The following is a 24,617-nucleotide window of genomic DNA, read 5'->3' as shown; positions in this document are numbered from 1 at the left end:
TCATATTGTGTCACTTACATGTGGAACATAAGGAATAACATGGAGGACATTAGGAGAAGGAAGGAAAAAATGAAGAGGGGGAAATCAGAGGGGGAGATGAACCATGAGAAACTATGCACTCCTGGAAACAAACTGAGGGTTTTAGAAGGGAGGGGTTGGGGGTATGGGTGAGCCTGGTGATGGGTATTAAGGAAGGCATGGATTTAATGGAGCACAGGGTGTTATATTCAAACAATGAATCATGGAACTCTACATCAAAAATTAATGATGTACTATATGGTGACTAACATAACATAATAAAAATAAATAAATAAATAAGTAAACTTCCCTTTTTCCTGAAGCTTTGCAAATTGAAGCTAGACAACTCAAGAGAAAGTTCAGAGAAATTGCCAAAATAGCTCATGTATAGACAATCTTCATGCCTGTTGCTCTATGAGCCACTCAAAAGAGTCACCGAAGACATTTAACTACAAACCATAAAAATCCATCAGATTGCCAGTTCCTACTTCCACTTCATCTGAGGATGCTTTGAGCCTGAAATCTAAAAATCTTCTCCTTGGGAACATTTGGATCTCAGATAGTGGGTTTATAATTACTCCAAACATTAACCTTTGTTTGCTTGTTTGTTTGTTTCCATTGACACTGGGGAGGGTATGTGTTGTGATGAGCACTGTGTATGGTGTAAGACTGATAAATCACAGACCTGCACCCCTGAAACAAATAATACATTATATGTTAATAATAAAAAAAGAAAATATACCAACCTCGGTAATAAAATATATTATATAGCTTACATACATTTGTATTGCTACGCTTTCAATGTGTAGTTGCTATTAAAACTACTCATAAAATACATCTGAAGGTAGAAAAAAAATAAATACCTCTTATTAATTACCTTATTGCTTGCTGAACAAAGCAGAATCTATATAATAGCTAACACCACTTGCTGTACCTATATTAACTCATCCTTGGAAGTAAGAACCCAGAGAGACAAAATCAGGCAGCAAGCCACATGGCTGCAGAGGGCCTTGCCCACAAGATCCCATTTTTCCAGGGTGGCTAGGACTGGATTACTAATCTATTCTTTTTTTTTAAGATTTTATTTATTTATTTGACAGAGAGAGATCACAAGTAGGCAGAAATGCAGGCAGAGAGAGAGGAGGAGGAAGCAGGCTCCCTGCTGAACAGAGAGCCCAATGCGGGGCTCGATCCTAGGACCCTGAGATCATGACCTGAGCCAAAGGCAGAGGCTTTAACCCACTGAGCCACCCAGGCTCCCCTGATCTATTCTTTTTGATACTGATCCATTCTCTTGGTATCAGGTCAATTTTAGAGGGAATGATAAAATTGAGCTTAACTATACTGTTATTATTCCTTAGGCTATACTTGGGGAGAAAGTTAATGAGGCCAAGCAGTGCCAAACAATGTAGTAAAATGAGATAAGAAACTACCTCTGATAACCCCGCCAAGAGAACAAGGGACCAAAAGCTATGTCCTGTACCATGTCAAATACTTCCATTCCAAAGCCCATAGTCTGCCTTAACTCAGCTTGAAGCAGTTACAGAAGACGGACCTCTATGTACTTTCCACAGAAATGGAATGTAGGATTGACAATGGGGATTTGTAACAGCACTCCAACTGGTATAAGGGTTAACTTACTTCAAGCTTACACACCCGTTTGTTGATCTAAGCCCCTTGGTTTATAATAGAATTAACCTACTTCCCTTGAGATTTTGCAGACCATTGGCCTTAGAGAATGAAGGACCAGACAATCCCAAAATACAAGGCTTGACCACATTTGAGAACAGCTGTCACTCATGCCAGCAAGTCTGTTCAAGTTCATGCTGGCATATGATTAACTCTCTGAGCACCACATTCTGCACATAGCCCCTACCATTTCCCAAACCTTCTCCTTTAAAAACCCTCTGATTTCTTCTATACTGGGTAGAAGGTTTTTGAGACATTAGTCCACCATCTTCCCAAGTTGCTGACTTTATGAATAAATTTCTTTTCCCACCATTACTTGTCTCTTGAGTATTGATTTTCACATGGCAAGCAGCTGAACCCCAATTTGGAACCAGTTTTCCATCCTGTAACATCAGCATTTCAAGATTCTTTGGAGCTTGATAGGCCCCTCTTCTATCGAAAAACACATATGCTTTTTTAATATATATACAAATTTTCTAAACCCTTCTATTTATGATAAACCTTAAGTAAGTTTACCCTGAAAACATCTTATATTATAAAGTAAATTCTCAAATTTAAAAATTGTTGCCATAAAATAAAAATAACTGTTAAGAGCTTAGCTAATACTAATTAAATGATTATATCCCATAAGGTAAGAAAAAAATGGCAAAATTACATAAAGTGTGCTATTTATTAAAATTAGCTTTAGATGCACAAAATTAAATATGGGTTTAATGCCACCTTCATAATTTGGGGGGTGTTGAGAATATTTTTTTTTGAATGATACTTTCTAAATTAGTCATTCCTGTTACCTTTCATAGCATCCATGCCTCCCACAGCATAAAGTGCCCCCACAGTTGATTTTCTAGGTTTTGTCCGAGGGCTTTGCATCATAGGTCTTCTCTCAGGTAAGAGATGGTACTTCATAGCTTCCATTAGGAGCTTCTGACACTCAAGATTACCAGTAAACATGGAACTATTTTCAAGATCCACCAGTAACTGAAAAGTAATGATGTATGGTATATGAAGTAAATAACCCAGCATGATAAATAACATATTTTTGCTTATATAACTTTGGAGAAAACTTGATCTAATTCAGATGTAAAAGTGTTAGTATTTTAAGTTACTTAGTAACATATTTTTATGTTCACTTAAGATTTAAAATGATTAAAGATCTTGTAGTAGTACCTACTGATCTGTTCAGATTTATTTGACATATTAAATATCTTTTGAATAGATACACATGAACTATCAAGAAGTGAAAGTGAAAAGACACTTATAAAATGGGTTATTGAAAGCAGTCTAAGAGACTAGCTATGTCTACACAAAGCAAGCATCTTGCAGTCTACTGCATGTAGCTAAATAAGCAGCCACCTTATTGGTGGATTTAGAGAAGTTGGTACAAACATCCCCAGTTAAAATAAAGTAATATCACCCATAAAGAACTGCATCTTTATCGTCAAATCATTTCTGTAAAATATTCTGAAAGTAGATGCTTTTTATTTATACATATATATGTGTATATCAGGAAAGCATATGTGTTAGTAGGTAGCCAAAACATCAGCAATAGTAGGTATCAATCCTTTCTAACCATTACTGCCTGGCAGACACTAAGACCCTCATTGAATTGGATAAAAGCTAAGTAAAATATTTTTGCTGAGGTGAGCTGAGGATATGTGAAGAACTTGTTTCAGAATTTTACCAAGAGTCATTTATATTGGTTCACTGGAGTTTTGGGTCTACAGTATCAAAGGACATTGAGAGGAATTGCAGTTTGGAGTAGAAATGCTAATTTCACCCCATAAAACTTCCCTGAAGTTTTCCATTCTGCAGTACTTAACCCCAGCTTAGTTCTCATCCTACCTGTAATCTCTTATAGATCACTAATTGACTTGGCTGGTGGGACCTCTGGTATTTCCTTAATGCATATGCTGCTGAAAATAAGTTTAAAAAACTGGACTATGTAACTTTTTTTCAAAATATTCTTCAGGGATTTACCACTATTCTTTTCCTATATTTCATTTCTAGAACATTTTTAAAGTAACTATTAAAATTGTTTTAGAAATTCTATAATCTGTATGTTATTACCCACCACTACGATCATTAGGGAAAGTTCACAACAGTCCATATTTTAGGCATAAGGCATACTCAGGGGTGGAAGGCCAAAGACCATTGGTTGTGTGTTTGGGCTAGAAATTTCTCCTTATTCCAATAAAGTAAGACAAATCCAAACTAAGCAGTTTAATGAACAAACATATAGACAAAGCAGTATAAAGTTAAGGACCTCCAATCCATTATACCAATGCATCTCAACTTTTTTCATATCTAAGAATCCTCTGGTAAACTTATTAAGACATGGATTCCTTGGCCTCACTCCCATAAATTGTTTCAGTAGGTCTATGGTGAGGGCTTGGGAAACTGGGTTTCTAATAAGCTCTCAGGAAATGCTATGTTGCTAGCTCAGGGCTATTTTGAGTAGCACTGTCTTAGAGAATCTAATAAATCATATAGACCCTTTCATGAGACTAACACATGTAAGAATAACGCATGTGCACACATACACACAAACATAAAATTTCCAAAGATTCTGAACCTTGGGTCTAAAATTACATGTATATTTTAATGTTCCTATTTTAGTGTTACGATTGCCTTGCCTTGCATAAATTTGCTATACCCGAGAAGGCAGTGTTCTTTCATTGCATATGGATAAATTCTTAAGAGCAATTATGTAGCTTCATGGATTTAATTAACAGATAAAAGTTTTAAAAAGTAGAGAAATCGGGGCGCCTGGGTGGCTCAGTGGGTTAAAGCCTCTGCCTTCGGCTCAGGTCATGATCCCAGGGTCCTGGCATCAAGCCCCACAACCGGCTCTCTGCTCAGCGGGGAGCCTGCTTCCTCCTTTCTCTCTGCCTGCCTTTCTGCCTACTTCTGATCTCTGCCTGTCAAATAAATAAATAAAATCTTAAAAAAAAAGTAGAGAAATCATCAGCAAATTAATATTCTATTTTTCACTATTAACATCTAATTAGTAATTTGTTGAAACTTGACTAATTTTAATGTTAATGAAACTACTGATCCACTAGATCTAGATGAAGCTCCTCCTTCCAATATGGATGAATAACCAGCTTGCCTAGAAGGTGGGCAGAAAAAGAAAAAAAAAAGCCTAGTCATTTTCTCTGCTTCTTACAAGTGATGTTTGGTGAAGAAGAAATTGAAATTAAAGAATATGTTTTAGGGATTATCTCTAGATTTTTAAAGGATGATTTATAGCTTTTTTTTAATATTTCTCTCTGCATCATAAATAGTGTTAATTGAAGGCTGGATAAGTCCTTCTGTGAGACATGTACCATACACTCCAGTTAACAGAAATCCTCTGAATAAAATAAAATTAGACAAAAAAGGAATGGATTAATATCTAGTGGTAGTTTAGAACTCTGTGTTACCTGGGTAAATTTCCATACCTGTGGTGGAAGTAATGGAAGTCTGATATAAGAAAGCAACATTGCTAGGTCTTGTTGCCTAGCCTGCACATCATATCCCACCCACTGCATTAAAGCATGGAAAATTGTTTCTTCATCAGGGACATTAATGTCATCACTGCACAGAAGTTTTGAAATTTCATTAGCTGGAAGCAGGAGGAATTCTTGGTTCTTTATTACCTCAATGAAGTGTTCCTAGAAAAGAAAGGTCTTCTACTGAAACTTTGTACTTTAGAAATGTCTTAATAAAATAAGCATACGAAAACACTTTGTTAAAATTCAGAAAAGACGGTAAGGACAGATACATGCATTTATAACAAATAGGTGCCATTACTGTCTGTGACAGAGGACATGGGGAGTCTTCTGAAGCTGAGGAGCCAAATGGTATAACTGAGAACACAAGTAAAGGGCTTTATTTATTTATTGAACAAAAGTAAAGGGCTTAAGTATTTCATAGGCCACATGGATAGTGTCTGAGTTGATACAAATGTTTTTCTTTCCTAGCTATTGTAGGTGGCAGCAGCTTATGATTCCAGAAGTGACTGACATTGAGTTGGTCTTTAGCCAAAAACCTTAAGAGGAAAGGTGGGAATTTTCAAGGTGGAGTCTACCTTGAAGACCTGGGAGAGGTAGCTCTGGCTGTGCATTTGAAGGGGCAACATACTGAATTCCTTTGAGTTGGAACAAACAGATTGATGAAAAACTCTTTTCTCTTATGGAAAAGCATGATCTATTAACCAACCAAGGCAAAGGTGTACTTTACAATGAATAATACATTAGATTTAGGACAATCTAAAAGGGACTCCTATGGAGCTTTTTTTTGGGGGGGAGTGAATGGTGTAGTCTTGCAATTTTTATATATTATTTCTTAATTCTCTCTTCTTTCACAATGTTAAATTCTATCAAGTTTCAAATTTCAGGCAGCTGGGTTTCAAATTTTTTCATCAAAACATCACTATGTGTTTTTCTTATTTATAATGTTGCATATTTTTCTATGACAACACAATTATTGTTTTCAACATTTTTCATAGTAAAAAAAAATCTCATTTTAAAAGTGATAAAATACACTTCCAAAACAGTGGTAAACATATCTACTCGGTAATTTATGTTACACCATAAAGAGATATGTTTGAAGTAGTTTAAAAGAGCCTCTAAATAAATTGCGGGGATCTTTGATGAATCAAATCACTCCCTCAGCTCCACTCAGAGTTTTGTCATTATGGAACTGAGTTAGCTTAATAGTTAAATTATTCATACAAAAATCGTTGTTTGATAGACCCATCAGGAGTTCTGGTACCATAAATTCCAAGCTAACTTGACTATTTAAATGAAGAACCCTCTTGTGACTAAGGTAAACAAGAGAGGACTGCTGTTTTTAATATAGCAGATGTCCCTGGTTGAAAACCCTCTCACCTACAGCAAAGTAAGGGAACTAGTACTATAACTAATAATACATTACGTTTGTACAGCACATCACACTTTCAAAAATGTTAAGTAAAAAAAAAAAAAAAGTCATTACCAATCTGATCTTGTAGGTGGTGAAATTATTCTGATGAGAAAATTGGCTATGTGAATCGTTTTGTCTCCTGTGCAATAAATGGCAAAGTACAGACTCAAATCTAAGTCTTCAGGTCTATTCCATTTTGCTCAACACCTCAGCTGCCTTTCATAAGTGACATAATTTTTAATGACTGGGTTAAGAAAAAGATAAAACTCTAAAAATGTATGGTTACACATTACTGGTAGTGTATGCAAGCTCTGAGAGATATTCCATTACATCAATATGGTGGAAGACCCTGTATCTCATTCTCCTTTCTATCTACTCTCTAATGAAAGAAAAGAAAAATAGAAAGTAAATGAGAGAAAGAGGGAGAGATTGGCACAGTTTGTAAAAAAATACTCAATGGCTAATGTGGACCATAGAAAAATCTATCAAATTTGGTTATGCATTTGAAAAAATTAGGAATGATTCAAATAGTTTATATGATGGTTATATTTTTAGTGACAAATTAGAGATTACAATAGAATTTGTTATGGTTTCAGAGTAACTTCCTGATGAGACTACTGAAAATTGTTTAGCAATATAGTAACGTAGTCTAAATATATGTATGTGTATGTATATATATACATATATGTATATATATGCATGTATGTGTGTGCATATACATGTATGTGTATATGTGTATATATACACACATATATACATACATATATATACATGTATATATACATACATATATATGTATTGATTTGAAGTATTTACATAAGGCACAGCAATATCCAGTACTGAAGAGAAATATTTAGTTAACCTAGTTAACTTCTAGTTAACCTAGAAGATTAATTTTAAATTATTTTATTTTGGAATTATTTTATTTCTAATTTCAAGAAAAACACTTTCTTCTCTACACTTTTCCAAGAGGTTTGATATTCATTTTTTAATCCACACGCACTTTGTTGTAAAATTTGCTAGATGAATATAACATACTTGCTAAGTGTTTCATCAGTGCAGACTACTGTTTATAGAATTACGATGGCTAACTTAATGTGTTAACTTACCCATGGAGTGTCTAAAGTTTGGATCAAACATTATTCTGGGTGTATCTGTGAGGCTGTTTCTGAATGAAGCCCATTCACATTAGGGAGGGCTATCTGTTTTACACAGTCTATGATTCAAATGTTTGTAATTGAGTCTTGAGAGGTTAATATTATTCTTATGCATTAAAATTATTTGTGTTTTTACAATATCAATACAGTATTACAAAAAAAGACTATTATAGCAAGACTTTTTGGCTACTTTTCTTTATTTATAGTAGATACTAAAATAACTAAAGAAAGCAATAATATGTTTTTTGCACATCCTGCTTAACACTCAGTTTCAGTCACATAATAAGAAAAGGAAGACAATTTCATTTTGAGCAACAAAAGTAATTCAAGCCGTTTATCAGGATGTGTTTTGACTGTGAGAGTAAGATAACAGACAGGAAACTTAATACTTAGTTTAAGAATATAAGTAAATTAACAGGTAGTTTTCAAGTTTGGCTTTTGTGGTAAGATTAATCTTTGAACTATGTAACTGATGTTCCTATAGACTATGTGGTATCTGTATTTAGCATATAGGAATATAAATAGTATAATTTAATAACATATATTAAACAGTCCATTAATTATAATATAATTCTCCCCATAATGCTATAGTTTCAGGACTCTGTTTGAAACTTCAAATTTTGAATAATGACCAGGGATGGGAAAAAGAGGAAGAACATTTTATCAAGCAAATTTAGAGAATTAAAATATAGGAAGTTGAAAAATTTAAGATCTGTATTAAATGTTAACAAAATATTGTTTACATGCCTCTCAATATTAAACTCATAATGTTAATTTTATTTTTAGATGTTAATCTCTATTGTTTTCTTTTATGTACTTGCCTTTTTATTTTGGAATCTTAAATAACTGTGACAAATGTCTTAGCTTGAAATATTTATCTTTTTGATTGGGTTTCACAGAAAGATCCTCCTCATATTTTCCCTGCTTCAGAGGTCCAAAAGTTCATTTTTTTCTTTGCATCACAGAATTATTAGTATTAATGTAATTTAATATCCTCTAACTACTTTTTCTTGACTCCTTACAATCTGTATTTCATGTCACTGTCACTTGATTGACTAAAGATAGTCTTATCCTATGCAACTTTTAAAGAATAAACACATACAAACATGTTCAGTTAATTTATTATAACTACTTATAGAATTGAGAAGGATTTTAAGTTAGTTAAGTTTAAAGGATTGAACTGCAAGTTGTTTTTAACCAAAATAGATATTTTTATTGAGACATAAAATATACATTCAGTAGAATTGGCTTATTTTGATAGTTCTTAAGCTTTTCCAGTTAATATTGATATATTAATTAGTTTTTAATTAATTTTTGAATGTTACTTAACTTTAATTAAAAATCATAATGTATATAATTTTAGAAATTAAAGTTCTAATGTTACAAAAAATCAGGGACAAAGAAACAAATAATCTGATTAAAAAATGAGCAGAAGACATGAACAGACATTTTTCCAAAGAAGAGAAACAGATGGTCAACAGACACATGGGAAGATGCTCAACATCATTCAACATCAGAAAAATACAAATGAAAACTACAATGAGATATCACCTCACACCTCTCAGAATGGTTAAAACTAACAGCACAAGGAACAAAAGATGTTGGTGAGGATGTGGAGCAAGGGGAAACCTCTTACATTGTTGTTGAGAATGTGAACTGGTGCAGCCATTCTAGAAAACAGGATGGAGTTTCCTCAGAAAGTTAAAAATAGGACAGTCCTATCATCCAGCGATTGCACTACTAGGTATTTACCTAAATAATACAAAAATACTAATTTGAAGTGATACATGCACCCTGATGCTTATAGCAATATTATCAACAATTGTCAAATTATGAAAGAACCCAAATGTCCATCAACTGATGAATGGATAAAGAAGAAATGGTATATATATACAATGAAATATTATTCAGCCATCAAAAAGAATGAAATCTTCCTATTTGCAATAATATAGATGGAGCTACAGAGTAGTATGTTAAGCAAAATAAGGCAGTTAGAAAAAGACATATACCATATGATTTCACTCATATGTGGAATTTGAGAAACAAATGATCAGGGGGAAAAAAAGGGAGGCAAGCCAAGAAACAGACTTTTAACTATAGAGAACAAACTGATGGGTACCAGAGGGGAGGGAGGTGGGGGGATGGGTTAAATAGGTGATGGGGATCAAGGAGTGCACTTGTGGTAAGCACCAAGTGTTGTATGTACATGTTGAATCACCAAATTATACACCTGAAACTAATAGTGCACTGTATGCTAACTAGCTGGAATGTAAATAAAAGCTTAAAATAAATCAGGGGCAATATATTTTCCTAACACTGTGGATTTGACTTAAAATATATTCTTATATGATTTAGTTTTTTTGTGGTATGTTCATTTCTCCAAGTTTTGAGATTTAATTAAAACTTTTCAGTTAAAAAAATGAGAAACTGGAGTCAAGATGGCGGAGAAGTAGCAGGCTGAGACGACATCAGGTAGCAGGAGATCAGCTAGATAGCTTATCTAACCATTGTGAACACCTACAAATCCAACGGGAAATTGAAGAGAAGAAGAGCAACATTTCTAGAAACAGAAAATAGATCACTTTCTGAAAGATAGGACCTGCGGAGAAGTGAATCCAAAGCGACGGGAAGACAGACCGTGGGGGGAGGGGCCAGCCCCCGGCAAGCGGCGGAGCAACGGAGCACAAAATTGGGACTTTGAAAAGTCTGCTACACTGAGGGACATCGCTCCAGAGGCTAAACCGGGGGGAAACCCACACGGGGTCAGAGTAACACCAGGTCCCGCATGGTCACAGAAGGACTGGGGGTGTCTGAGTGTCACAGAGCTCGCGGGTATTAGAGCAGGGAAGCCGGCTACAGGCACAAAGCCGAGGAATGAGCTCTCAGCTTAGGGTTAACATGAGGCGGTCGCAGGCTGGGTGGGCTCGGAGCTTGGCCAGAGGCCACGGAGACTGAAGCGACAGGGTGCTTTTCTCGAAGTGCAAGCAATTGAGTGCTTTCCTCCAGGCACGACTGGAGGCCAGGGAAGCAGGGGCGGTTGGGCGCTTTTCTCTGAGGGTGCACTGAGGAGCAGGACCCCGAGCTCTCGGCTCCTCCGGGCGGAGAGATTGGGAGGCCGCCATCTTCATTCCCATCCTCCAGAACTCTACGGAAAGTGCTCAGGGAAGAAAAGCTCCCAAAAGCAAACCCGAGCAGATTATTAGCCCGGCCTCTGGTAAGGGCGGTGCAATACTGTCTGTGGCAAAGACACTTGAGAATCACTACAACAGGCCCCTCCCCCAGAAGATAAACAAGAAACGCAGCCAAGACCAACTTCACTCACCAAGAACAGCAGAATTCTAAAGGAGGAGAAAGCAAATCTTATCTGGACAAAATGACAAGGTGGAAAAACTCACCTCAAAAAAAAAAAAAAAAAAGAACAAGAGGCAGGCCAGAAAGAACTGGCATGATACATTCAGAGCACTAAAAGAGAAAAACATGCAGCCAAGAATACTATATCCAGCTAGGCTATCATTGAAAATAGAAGGAGAGATAAAGAGCTTCCAGGACAAACAAAAGCTGAAAGAATTTGCAAACACCAAACCAGGTCTACAGGAAATATTGAAAGGGGTCCTCGAAGCAAAGAGAGACCCTAAAAGTAGTAGATCAGAAAGAAACAGAGACAATATAGAGTAACAGTTACCTTATAGGCAGACAATGGCAATAAATTCATATCTCTCAATCGTTACCCTGAATGTTAATGGGCTAAAGGCCCCAATCAAAAGACACAGGGTATCAGAATGGATAAAAAAAAACAAAACCCATCAATATGCTGCCTACAAGAAACTCATTTTAGACCCGAAGACACCTCCAGATTTAAAGTGAGGGGGTGGAAAACAATGTACCATGCTAGTGGACATCAGAAGAAAGCTGGGGTGGCAATCCTTATATCAGATCAATTAGATTTTAAGCCAAAGACTATAATAAGAGATGAGGAAGGACATTATATCATACTCAAAGGGTCTGTTCAACAAGAAGACCTAACAATCTTAAATATCTATGCCCCTAACATGGGAGCAGCCAACTATATAAACCAATTAATAACAAAATCAAAGAAATACATCGACAGTAATACAATAATAGCAGGGGACTTTAACACTCCCCTCACTGAAATGGACAGATCATCTAAGCAAAAGATCAACAAGGAAATAAAGGCCTTAAATGACACACTGGAGCAGATGGACATCACAGATATATTCGGAACATTCCATCCCAAAGCAACAGAATATACATTCTTCTCTAGTGTACATGGAACATTCTCCAGAATAAACCACATCCTGGGTCATAAATCAGGTCTCAACCAGTATCAAAAGATTGGGATCATCCCCTGCATATTTTCAGACCACAATGCTCTGAAGCTCGAACTCAATCACAAGAGGAAATTTGGAAAGAACGCAAATACATGGAGACTAAACAGCATCCTTCTAAAAAATGAATGGGTCAACCAGGAAATTGAAGAAGAATTGAAAAAAAAATCATGGAAACAAATGATAATGAAAACACAACGGTTCAAAATCTGTGGGGGGGAGGAGTCAAGATGGCAGAGAAGTAGCAGGCTGAGACGACATCGGGTAGCAGGAGATCAGCTAGATAGCTTATCTAACCATTGTGAACACCTATAAATCCAACGGGAAATCGAAGAGAAGAAGAGCAACAATCCCAGAAACAGAAAATCGATCACTTTCTGAAAGGTAGGACCTGCGGAGAAGTGAATCCAAAGCGACGGGAAGATAGACCCCGGGGGGAGGGGCCGGCACCCGGCAAGCGGCGGAGCGACGGAGCACAAAACCGGGACTTTTAAAAGTCGGCTCCACTGGGAGACATCGCTCCAGAGGCTAAACTGGGGGGAAACCCAGGCGGGGTCAGCATAACCCCAGGACCCGCGGGGTCACAGAAGGACTGGGGGTGTCTGAGTGCCGCAGAGCTCGCAGGTATTAGAGTGGGGAAGCCGGCTATAGCGACAAAGCCGAGGAGTGAGCTCTAAGCCCGGGGTTACCTTGTGCCGGTCGCAGGCTGGGTGGACTCGGAACGCGGCCGGAGGCCGCGGAGACAAAAGCGACCCGGCGCTTTTCTCCAGCTCCAACAATTGACTGCTTTCCTCGAGGCGCGACCGCAAGCCAGGGAGGCGGGGCTATTGGGCGCTTTGCTCTGACAGCGCACTGAGGAGCGGAACCCCAAGCTCTCGGCTCCTTCGGGCCGAGAGATTGGGAGGCCGCCATCTTCATTCCCGTCCTCCGGAACTCTACGGAAAGCGCTCAGGGAACAAAAGCTCCCGAAAGCGAACCCGAGCGGATTACTTAGCCCGGCCCCTGGCAAGGGCGGTGCAATTCCGCCTGCGGCAAAGACACTTGAGAATCACTACAACAGGCCCCTCCCCCAGAAGATCAACAAGAAACCATCCAAAACCAACTTCAGTCACCAAGAACAGCGGAATTCCACAGCAGGAGAAAGCAAATCCTACCTGGACAAAATGACAAGGCGGAAAAACTCACCTCAAAAAAAAGAACAAGAGGCCGTACCGAAGGCTGGAGACCTAATCAATACAGACATAGGTAGCATGACAGATCTAGAGTTCAGAATGACAATTCTCAAGGTTCTAGCCGGGCTCGAAAAAGGCATAGAAGATATTAGAGAAACCCTCTCCGGAGAGATAAAAGCCCTCTCGGGAGAAATAAAAGAACTAAAATCTAACCAAGTTGAAATCAAAAAAGCTATTCATGAGGTGCAATCAAAAATGGAAGCTCTCACTGCCAGGATAAATGAGGCAGAAGAAAGAATTAGTGACATAGAAGACCAAATGACAGAGAATAAAGAAGCTGAGCAAAAGAGAGACAAACAACTACTGGAACACGAGGAGAGGATTCGAGAGATAAGTGACACCATAAGACGACACAACATTAGAATAATTGGGATTCCAGAAGAAGAAGAAAGAGAGAGGGGAGCAGAAGGTATATTGGAGACAATTATTGGAGAGAATTTCCCTAATATGGCAAAGGGAACAAACATCAAAATCCAGGAGATGCTAAGAACGCCCCTCAAAATCAATAAAAATAGGTCCACACCTCGTCACCTGATAGTAAAATTTACAAGTCTTAGCGACAAAGAGAAAATCCTGAAAGCAGCCCGGGAAAAGAAGTCTGTAACATACAAGGGTAAAAACATTAGATTGGCAGCGGACCTATCCACAGAGACCTGGCAGGCCAGAAAGAACTGGCATGATATATTCAGAGCACTAAACGAGAAAAACATGCAGCCAAGAATACTATATCCGGCTAGGCTATCATTGAAAATAGAAGGAGAGATAAAGAGCTTCCAGGACAAACAAAAGCTGAAAGAATTTGCAAACACCAAACCAGCTCTACAGGAAATATTGAAAGGGGTCCTCTAAGCAAAGAGAGACCCTAAAAGTAGTAGATCAGAAAGAAACAGAAACAATATACAGTAACAATCATCTTACAGGCAATACAATGGCACTAAATTCATATCTCTCAATAGTTACCCTGAATGTTAATGGGCTAAATGCCCCAATCAAAAGACACAGGGTATCAGAATGGATAAAAAAACAAAACCCATCAATATGCTGCCTACAAGAAACTCATTTTAGACCCGAAGACACCTCCAGATTTAAAGTGAGGGGGTGGAAAACAATGTACCATGCTAATGGACATCAGAAGAAACCTGGGGTGGCAATCCTTATATCAGATCAATTAGATTTTAAGCCAAAGACTATAATAAGAGATGAGGAAGGACACTATATCATACTCAAAGGGTCTGTCCAACAAGAAGATCTAACAATCTTAAATATCTATGCCCCTAACATGGGAGCAGCCAACTATATAAACCAATTACTAACAAAATCAAAGAAATACATCGACAGTAATACAATAATAGCAGGGGACTTTAACACTCCCCTCACTGAAATGGACAGATCATCTAAGCAAAAGATCAACAAGGAAATAAAGGCCTTAAATGACACACTGGACCAGATGGACATCACAGATATATTCAGAACATTCCATCCCAAAGCAACAGAATATACATTCTTCTCTAGTGCACATGGAACATTCTCCAGAATAGACCACATCCTGGGTCATAAATCAGGTCTCAATCAGTACCAAAAGATCGAGATCATTCCCTGCATATTTTCAGACCACAATGCTCTGAAGCTCGAACTCAATCACAAGAGGAAATTTGGAAAGAACGCAAATACATGGAGACTAAACAGCATCCTTCTAAAAAATGAATGGGTCAACCAGGAAATTAAAGAAGAATTGAAAAAATTCATGGAAACAAATGATAATGAAAACACAACAGTTCAAAATCTGTGGGACACAACAAAGGCAGTCCTGAGAGGAAAATATATAGCAGTGCAAGCCTTTCTCAAGAAACAAGAAAGGTCTCAAATACACAACCTAACCCTACACCTAAAGGAGCTGGAGAGAGAACAACAAAGAAAGCCTAAACCCAGCAGGAGAAGAGAAATCATAAAGATCAGAGCAGAAATCAATGAAATAGAAACTAAAAAAACAATAGAACAAATCAACAAAACTAGGAGCTGGTTCTTTGAAAGAATTAATAAGATTGATAAGCCCCTGGCCAGACTTATCAAAAAGAAAAGAGAAAGGACGCAAATAAATAAAATCATGAATGAAAGAGGAGAGATCACAACCAACACCAAAGAAATACAAACAATTATAAGAACATACTACGAGCAACTCTATGGCAACAAATTTGACAACCTGGAAGAAATGGATACATTTCTAGAGATGTATAAACTACCACAACTGAACCAGGAAGAAATAGATAACCTGAACAGACCCATAACCAGTAAGGAGATTGAAACAGTCATCAAAAATCTCCAAACAAACAAAAGTCCAGGACCAGACGGGTTCCCAGGGGAATTCTACCAAACATTTAAAGAAGAATTAATTCCTATTCTCCTGAAACTGTTCCAAAAAATAGAAATGGAAGGAAAACTTCCAAACTCATTCTATGAGGCCAGCATCACCTTGATCCCAAAACCAGACAAGGATCCCACCAAAAAAGAGAATTACAGACCAATATCCTTGATGAACACAGATGCGAAAATTCTCACCAAAATACTGGCCAATAGGATCCAACAGTACATTAAAAGGATTATTCACCACGACCAAGTGGGATTTATTCCAGGGCTGCAAGGTTGGTTCAACATCCGCAAATCCATCAATGTGATACAATACATTAATAAAAGAAAGAGTAAGAACCATATGATACTCTCAATAGATGCTGAAAAAGCGTTTGACAAAGTGCAGCATCCCTTCCTGATTAAAACTCTTCAAAGTGTAGGGATAGAAGGCACATACCTCAACATTATCAAAGCCATCTATGAAAAACCCACCGCAAATATCATTCTCAATGGAGAAAAACTGAAAGCTTTTCCGCTAAGGTCAGGAACACGGCAGGGATGTCCGTTATCACCACTGCTGTTCAACATAGTACTAGAAGTCCTAGCCTCAGCAATCAGACAACAAAAAGAAATTAAAGGCATCCAAATCGGCAAAGAAGAAGTCAAACTATCACTCTTTGCAGATGATATGATACTATATGTGGAAAACCCAAAAGGCTCCACTCCAAAACTGCTAGAACTTATACAGGAATTCAGTAAAGTGTCAGGATATAAAGTCAATGCACAGAAATCAGTCGCATTTCTTTACACTAACAACAAGACAGAAGAAAGAGAAATTGGGGAGTCAGTCCCATTTACAATCGTACCCAAAACCATAAGATACCTAGGAATAAATCTAACCAAAGAGGCAAAGAATCTATACTCAGAAAACTATAAAGTACTCATGAAAGAAATTGAGGAAGACACAAAGAAATGGAAAAATATTCCATGCTCATGGATTGGAAGAACAAATATTGTGAAAATGTCTATTTTACCTAAAGCAATCTACACATTTAATGCAATCCCTATCAAAATCCCATCCATTTTTTTTAAAGAAATAGAACAAATAATCCTAAAATTTATATGGAACCAGAAAAGACCTCGAATAGCCAAAGGAATATTGAAAAAGAAAGCCAAAGTCGGTACAATTCCAGACTTCAAGCTCTATTACAAAGCTGTCATCATCAAGACAGTATGGTACTGGCACAAAAACAGACATATAGACCAATGGAACAGAATAGAGAGCCCAGAAATAGACCCTCAACTCTATGGTCAACTAATCTTCGACAAAGCAGGAAAGAATATCCAATGGAAAAAAGACAGCCTCTTCAACAAATGGTGCTGGGAAAATTGGACAGCCACATGCAGAAAAATGAAATTGGACTATTTCCTTACACCACACACGAAAATAGACTCAAAGTGGATGAAGGACCTCAATGTGCGAAAGGAATCTATCAAAATCCTTGAGGAGAATGCAGGCAGCAACCTCTTTGACCTCCACCGCAGCAACTTCTTCCTAGGAACATCGCCAAAGGCGACAGAAGCAAGGGCAAAAATGAACTATTGGGATTTCATCAAGATCAAAAGCTTTTGCACAGCAAAGGAAACAGTTAACAAAACCAAAAGACAACTGACAGAATGGGAGAAGATATTTGCAAACGACATATCAGATAAAGGGCTCGTATCCAAAATCTATAAAGAGCTTATCAAACTCAATACCCAAAGAACAAATAATCCAGTCAAGAAATGGGCAGAGGACATGAACAGACATTTCTGCAAGGAAGACATCCAGATGGCCAACAGACACATGAAAAAATGCTCCACATCACTCGGCATCAGGGAAATACAAATCAAAACCACAATGAGATACCACCTCACACCAGTCAGAATGGCTAAAATTAACAAGTCAAGAAATGACAGATGCTGGCGAGGATGCGGAGAGAGGGGAACCCTCCTACACTGTTGGTGGGAATGCAAGCTGGTGCAACCACTCTGGAAAACAGTGTGGAGGTTCCTCAAAAAACTGAAAATAGAGCTACCCTACGACCCAGCAATTGCACTCCTGGGTATATATCCTAAAGATACAAACGTGGTGCTCCGAAGGGGCACGTGCACCCGAATGTTTATAGCAGCAATGTCCACAATAGCCAAACTGTGGAAAGCGCCTAGATGTCCATCAACAGATGAATGGATAAAGAAGATGTGGTATATATACACAATGGAATACTATGCAGTCATCAAAAGACATGAAATCTTGCCATTTGCGACGACGTGGATGGAACTAGAGGGTATCATGCTTAGCGAAATAAGTCAATCGGAGAAATATAACTATCATATGATCTCTTTGATATGAGGAAGTGGAGATGCAAGGTGGGGGGGTTTGGGGGGAGGTAGGAAAAGAAAAAATGAAAAGATGGGATTGGGAGGGAGACAAACCATAAAAGACTCAATCTCAAGAAACAGACTGAGGGTTGCGGGGGGGAAGGGGGATGGGAGAGGGTGGTGGGGAAATGGACATTGGGGAGGGTATGTGCTATGATGAGTGCTGTGAAATGTGTAAACCAGACGATTCACAGACCTGTACCCCTGGGGATAAAAATACATTATATGTTTATTAAAATAAAAAAATTAAAAAAAAAAAATAACAAGATAAACTAAAAAAAAAAAAAAAAAAAAAAAAAAAAAAAAATCTGTGGGACACAACAAAGGCAGTCCTGAGAGGAAAATATATAGCAGTACAAGCCTTTCTCAAGAAACAAGAAAGGTTTCAAATACACAACCTAACCCTACACCTAAAGGAGCTGGAGAGAGAACAACAAAGAAAGCCTAAACCCAGCAGGAGTAGAGAAATCATAAAGATCAGAGCAGAAATCAATGAAATAGAAACTAAAAAAACAATAGAACAAATCAATGAAACTAGGAGCTGGTTCTTTGAAAGAATTAATAAGATTGACAAACCCCTGGCCAGACTTATCAAAAAGAAAAGAGAAAGGATCCAAATGAATAAAATCATGAATGAAAGAGGAGAGATTGCAACCAACACCAAAGAAATACAAACAATTATAAGAACATACTATGAGCAACTCTACACCAACAAATTTGACAATCTGGAAGAAATGGATACATTTCTAGAGACATATAAACTACCACAACTGAACCAGGAAGAAATAGATAACCTGAGCAGACCCATAACCAGTAAGGAGATTGAAACAATCTTCAAAAATCTCCAAACAGGGCACCTGGGTGGCTCAGTGGGTTGACCCGCTGCCTTCAGCTCGTGTCATGATCTCAGGGTCCTGTGATCAAGTCCCGCTTTGGGCTCCCTGCTCGGCGGGGAGACTGCTTCTCTCTCTCTCTCCCTCTCTCTCTGCCTGCCTCTCTGTCTACTTGTGATTTCTCTCTGTCAAATAAATAAATAAATAAATAAAATCTAAAAAAAAAAAAATCTCCAAACAAACAAAAGTCCAGGACCAGACGGCTTCCCAGGGGAATTCTACCAAACATTTACTGAAGAATTAATTCCTATTCTCCTGAAACTCTTTCAAAAACTAGAAATGGAAGGAAAACTTCCAAACTCATTTTATGAGGCTAGCATCACCTTGATCCCAAAACCAGACAAGGATCCCACCAAAAAAGCGAATTACAGACCAATATCCTTAATGAACACATATGTGAAAATTCTCACCAAAATACTGGCTGATAGGATCCAACAGTACATTAAAAGGATTATTCACCACGACCAAGTGGGATTTATTCCAGGCCTGCAAGGTTGGTACAACATCCACAAATCCATCAATGTGATATAATACATCAATAAAAGAAAGAATAAGAACAATATGATACTCTCAATAGATGCTGAAAAAGCATTTGGCAAAGTGCAGCATCCCTTCCTGATTAAAACTCTTCAAAGTGTAGGGATAGAAGGCACATACCTCAATATTATCAAAGCCATCTGTGAAAAACCCACCGCAAATATCATTCTCAATGGCGAAAAACTGAAAGCTTTTCCGCTAACATCAGGAACATGGCAAGGATGTCCGTTATCACCACTGTTGTTCAACATAGTACTAGAAGTCCTAGCCTCAGCAATCAGACAACAAAAAGAAATTAAAGGCATCCAAATTGGCAAAGAAGAAGTCAAACTATCACTCTTTGCAGATGATATGATACTATATGTGGAAAACCCAAAAGGCTCCACTCCAAAACTGCTAGAACTTGTACAGGAATTCAGTAAAGTGTCAGGATATAAAGTCAATGCACAGAAATCAGTTGCATTTCCTTACACTAACAACAAGACAGAAGAAAGAGAAATTGAGGAGTCAGTCCCATTTACAATCGCACCCAAAACCATAAGATACCTAGGAATAAATCTAACCAAAGAGGCAATGAATCTATACTCAGAAAACTATTAAGTACTCATGAAGGAAATTGAGGAAGACACAAAGAAATGGAAAAATGTTCCATGATCATGGATTAGAAGAACAAATATTGTGAAAATGTTTATTCTACCTAAAGCAATCTACACATTTAATGCAATCCCTATTAAAACCCCATCCATTTTTTAAAGAAATAGAATAAATAATCCTAAAATTTATATGGAACCAGAAAAGACCTCGAATAGTCAAAGGAATATTGAAAAAGAAAGCCAAAGTCAGTGGCATCACAATTCCAGACTTCAAGCTCTATTACAAAGCTGTCATCATCAAGACGGTATGGTATTGGCACAAAAACAGACATATAGATCAATGGAACAGAATAGAGAGCCCAGAAATAGACCCTCAACTCTATGGTCAACTAATCTTCGACAAAGCAGGACGGAATGTCCAATGGAAAAAAGACAGCCTCTTCAACAAATGGTGCTGGGAAAATTGGAGAGCCACATGCAGAAAAAAGAAATTGGACTATTTCCTTACACCGCACAAGAAAATAGACTCAAAATGGATGAAGGACCTCAATGTGAGAAAGGAATCCATCAAAATCCTTGAGGAGAACACAGGCAGCAACCTCTTTGACCTCAACCACAGCAACTTCTTCCTAGGAACATCGCTGAAGGCAATGGAAGCAAGGGCAAAAATGAACTATTGGGGTTTCATCAAGATCAAAAGCTTTTGCACAGCAAAGGAAACAGTTAACAAAACCAAAAGACAACTGACAGAATGGGAGACGATATTTGCAAACGACAAATCAGATAAAGGGCTAGTATCCAAAATCTATAAAGAACTTAGCAAACTCAACACCCAAAGAACAAATAATCCAGTCAAGAAATGGGTAGAGGATATGAACAGACAATTCTGCAAAGAAAACATCCAGATGGCCAACAGACACATGAAAAAATGCTCCACATCACTTGGCATCAGGGAAATACAAATCAAAACCACAATGAGATACCACCTCACACCAGTCAGAATGGCTAAAATTAACAAATCAAGAAATGACAAATGCTGGCGAGGATGTGGAGAGAGGGGAACCCTCCTACACTGTTGGTGGGAATGCAAGCTGGTGCAACCACTCTGGAAAACAGTGTGGAGGTTCCTCAAAAAACTGAAAATAGAGCTACCCTATGACCCAGCGATTGCACTCCTGGGTATATATCCTAAAGATACAAACATGGTGCTGTGAAGGGGCACATGCACTCGAATGCTTATAGCATCAATGTCCACAATAGCCAAACTATGGAAAGAACCTAGATGTCCATCAACAGATGAATGGATAAAGAAGAAGTGGTATATATACACAATGGAATACTATGCAGCCATCAAAAGACATGAAATCTTGCCATTTGCGATGACGTGGATGGAACTAGAAGGTATTATGCTTAGTGAAATAAGTCAATCAGAGAAAGACAACTATCATATGATCTCCCTGATATGAGGAAGTGGAGATACAATGTGGGGGGGTTGGGGGGTAGGAAAAGAAAAAATGAAAGAAGGTGGGATCGGGAGGGAGACAAACCATAAAAGACTCAATCTCAAGAAACAGACTGAGGGTTGCTGGGGGGAGGGGGGACGGGAGAGGGTGGTGGAGAAATGGACATTGGGGAGGGTATGTGCTATGATGAGTGTTGTGAAATGTGTAAACCTGGCGATTCACAGACCTGTACCCCTGGGGATAAAAATACATTATATGTTTATTAAAATAAATAAATTAATTAATTTAAAAAATGAGAAACTTGCTTGAGTACAGCTCAACCAAATATTTTTATCTAATATCCATTATGTGTAAGTCATTTGCAAATTATATGAATTTATATTGCTTTTTAGTATTATCCCAACATTATGGTCTTTACTTCGGAAAGGTTGCATATATATACATAGATGTAGATATATATCTATACATACACACACACACACACACCCATACATTATACTTTATATATAATACACACACACACACACACACACACACACACATGCATAGGTACACATATATATCAGTAAACAAATCAGTAAGTTAGTTATTGTGTCAATATAATATTACTACAGGTTAATTTGAAGCAATTGATTTTACCATTGTGTACTTATGTGCCACACTCAGGAGCTCTGTACAGCCCTGGGCATCACCAAATGATCGAATTCCTAAGCAGTTTGAAGGATGGAGATGCTTTATGAGAAAATTGGAGCAGACTTCAATGACTTGAGTCAACTGCAAGAGACAAGCTGCAGCCAGCAAATTTTCAATAGTATCTTCTTTTAACTGCAGGACACCTAGATAGTTTGAAAAAGTAAAGAATGATTATATGTCCCATAAAGTAAGACACAAATGTGCTAACTAGTTGAATTTTTCAATTTCTCTCATTACTAAGGCTACCTTTTCTGGTGCACAGTAACCACTATGGGAATACTTTTAAAAGCCACTATATGTGGGACATCTGGGTGTCTCAGTCAGTTAAGCTGCTGCCTTTGGCTCAGGTCATGATCCCAGGGTCCTGAGATTGAGTCCCGCATCAGGCTTCCTGCTCAGTGGGGAGGCCTGCTTCTCTCTCTGTCTTTGCCTGCCACTCTGCCTGTTTGTGCTCTCTCTCTCTCTCTCTGACGAACAAATAAAATCTTTTTTAAAAAAGCCAACATATGCAAGGTTGTCTGTAAAAACACTAATAAGATGGCTGAAGGGAGCCAGACTAGATTATCAAACTCAAATGTAGCAAATGAACAGTGAACACCACTACTGCAAAGAACAGCAACTTGTTTCTTTGTCATCGTAGATCTCATCTAACTCTTATATCAATCATTGAACACTATATTTGAAACTAATGATGTACTATATGTTGGCTAATTGAATTTAAATAAAAAAGAAAGAAAAAAGTCCACAATACTTTCACCTAAATAAATAGATAAATAAATAAATCTTATATAAAAAACTGTAAACACTAGGTTTCAAGGAGTATTTTATCATATTGTATAATGCCCATACAGGTAACTATCATTTGTATGGAAAAAAAATTTGGTAATTAAGTAGAGCATTGAGGTTATATGTTTATATTTTTGTGTGTCTGTCTGCATTTATTTGCTGATAAGGAAGACTTTGCTCAGATATTGTGCCTAGAACTGACACCTGACATTCTCTCAAAAGAAAATAACATTGCTGACAGTACTCAAACAAATGTTTATATGATAATTTTCTTAGATACAAAATACTGGTTTTGTTTCAAAATATCTGTTTAAGCTCTTTCCTTTATATATATATATATATATATATATATACACACACACACACACACACATATATATACATATATACATATATATACACATTTATATACATATATATATACATATACATATACATCAGAGGAAGTATTGTTGATAAGTTATTGCAAATGTAAGTTATTTTCCTAAGTTATATTCCTTTTTTGTTTGTTTTAGCCAAACTATACATAAGCTATAAAAAACATTTCATATGGAATACTATAAACTACTTGTTTATATTTTTCTTGTAAAATGCCTTAAATGGATTCCATATGATTTCATAAGCATAAAGAAAAAAAGTAAATATATACTGTGAGATGCTCTGTATTTGTTTCAACCTCTAAAATATGTTGCCAAAGGGTGTCATCCATCAGCAGACTTTCTTGAGTTCTTTGTTTTTTGTCATGGATTTTGAAGGGAAAGCCCTGCCCATACTGATGAAACACAGAGAAGCTATAAACTATTCTGATTCAGATCTAAGATTCACCTACTACAGACATTGAAACTTGGCCATTATTAAGAAGAATATTAATTTCTTAATAAACAAAATCACAAAACTCCTAAAAGAAGACAGCAAAAAAATTGGTCTTGGCAATAATTTCTTGGATAATACGCCAAAAGACAGGCCACAAAAGCTAAAATAAACAAGTGGGACTACATAAAACTAAAAAGCTTCTGCATAGAAAGGAAATATATAATATATTGAAAAGGTAATCCACAGAATGAAAGAAATATTGCAAACCATATATCTGATAAGGGGTTAATATCCAAAATCTATAAAGGACTCATATAATTCAATAGCATGAAAACAAATAACCCAATTAAAAAAAAAAAAAAAAAGAACAAGTAGGGGGGCCTGGGCGGCTCAGTTGGTTAAGTGTTTGTCTTTGGCTCAGGTCATGGTCCTGGGATCCAGTTGCTGATCCTTGCTCAGCAGCAAGTTTGTGTCTGCATCTCCTTCTGCTCACCACCTCATGCTATCCTTTCCCTTCTCTCAAATAAATAAATAAAATCTTTCAAAAATAAATAAAATAAATAAAAATTCAAAAAGAGAAAGTAACCTGGATAAGCTTTTTTCCCCCCAGAGATGACATACAAATGACCAATAGAGATATGAAAACGTGTTTAACATCACTAATTACCAGGAAAATGTAAATCAAAATCAAAAGAAGGGATAACCAATGTTGGTGAAGTTTTAGA

At 37.3% G+C, this 24,617-nt stretch overlaps 1 protein-coding gene across 1 annotated transcript in view; it reads right to left on the bottom strand.

The window, feature by feature from the left end:
- The window catches only part of KLHL4 (kelch like family member 4), a gene marked incomplete at both ends in the record, with an annotated part of 155,483 nt that overhangs the window by 42,108 nt on the left and 88,758 nt on the right, over window positions 1-24,617 (bottom strand). Inside the window, 3 exon segments of the mRNA XM_080795867.1 lie at window positions 2,499-2,685; window positions 5,148-5,360; window positions 22,240-22,436. Coding sequence (XP_080651993.1) covers window positions 2,499-2,685; window positions 5,148-5,360; window positions 22,240-22,436 — 597 coding nt within the window.

This window comes from Martes martes, assembly GCF_963455335.1.
Source record: "Martes martes genome assembly, chromosome: X".
Classification (NCBI taxonomy): Eukaryota; Metazoa; Chordata; class Mammalia; order Carnivora; family Mustelidae; genus Martes; species Martes martes.
Note: the sequence above shows the minus strand (reverse complement) of the source record. Positions and strands in the feature narration are given on the sequence as shown.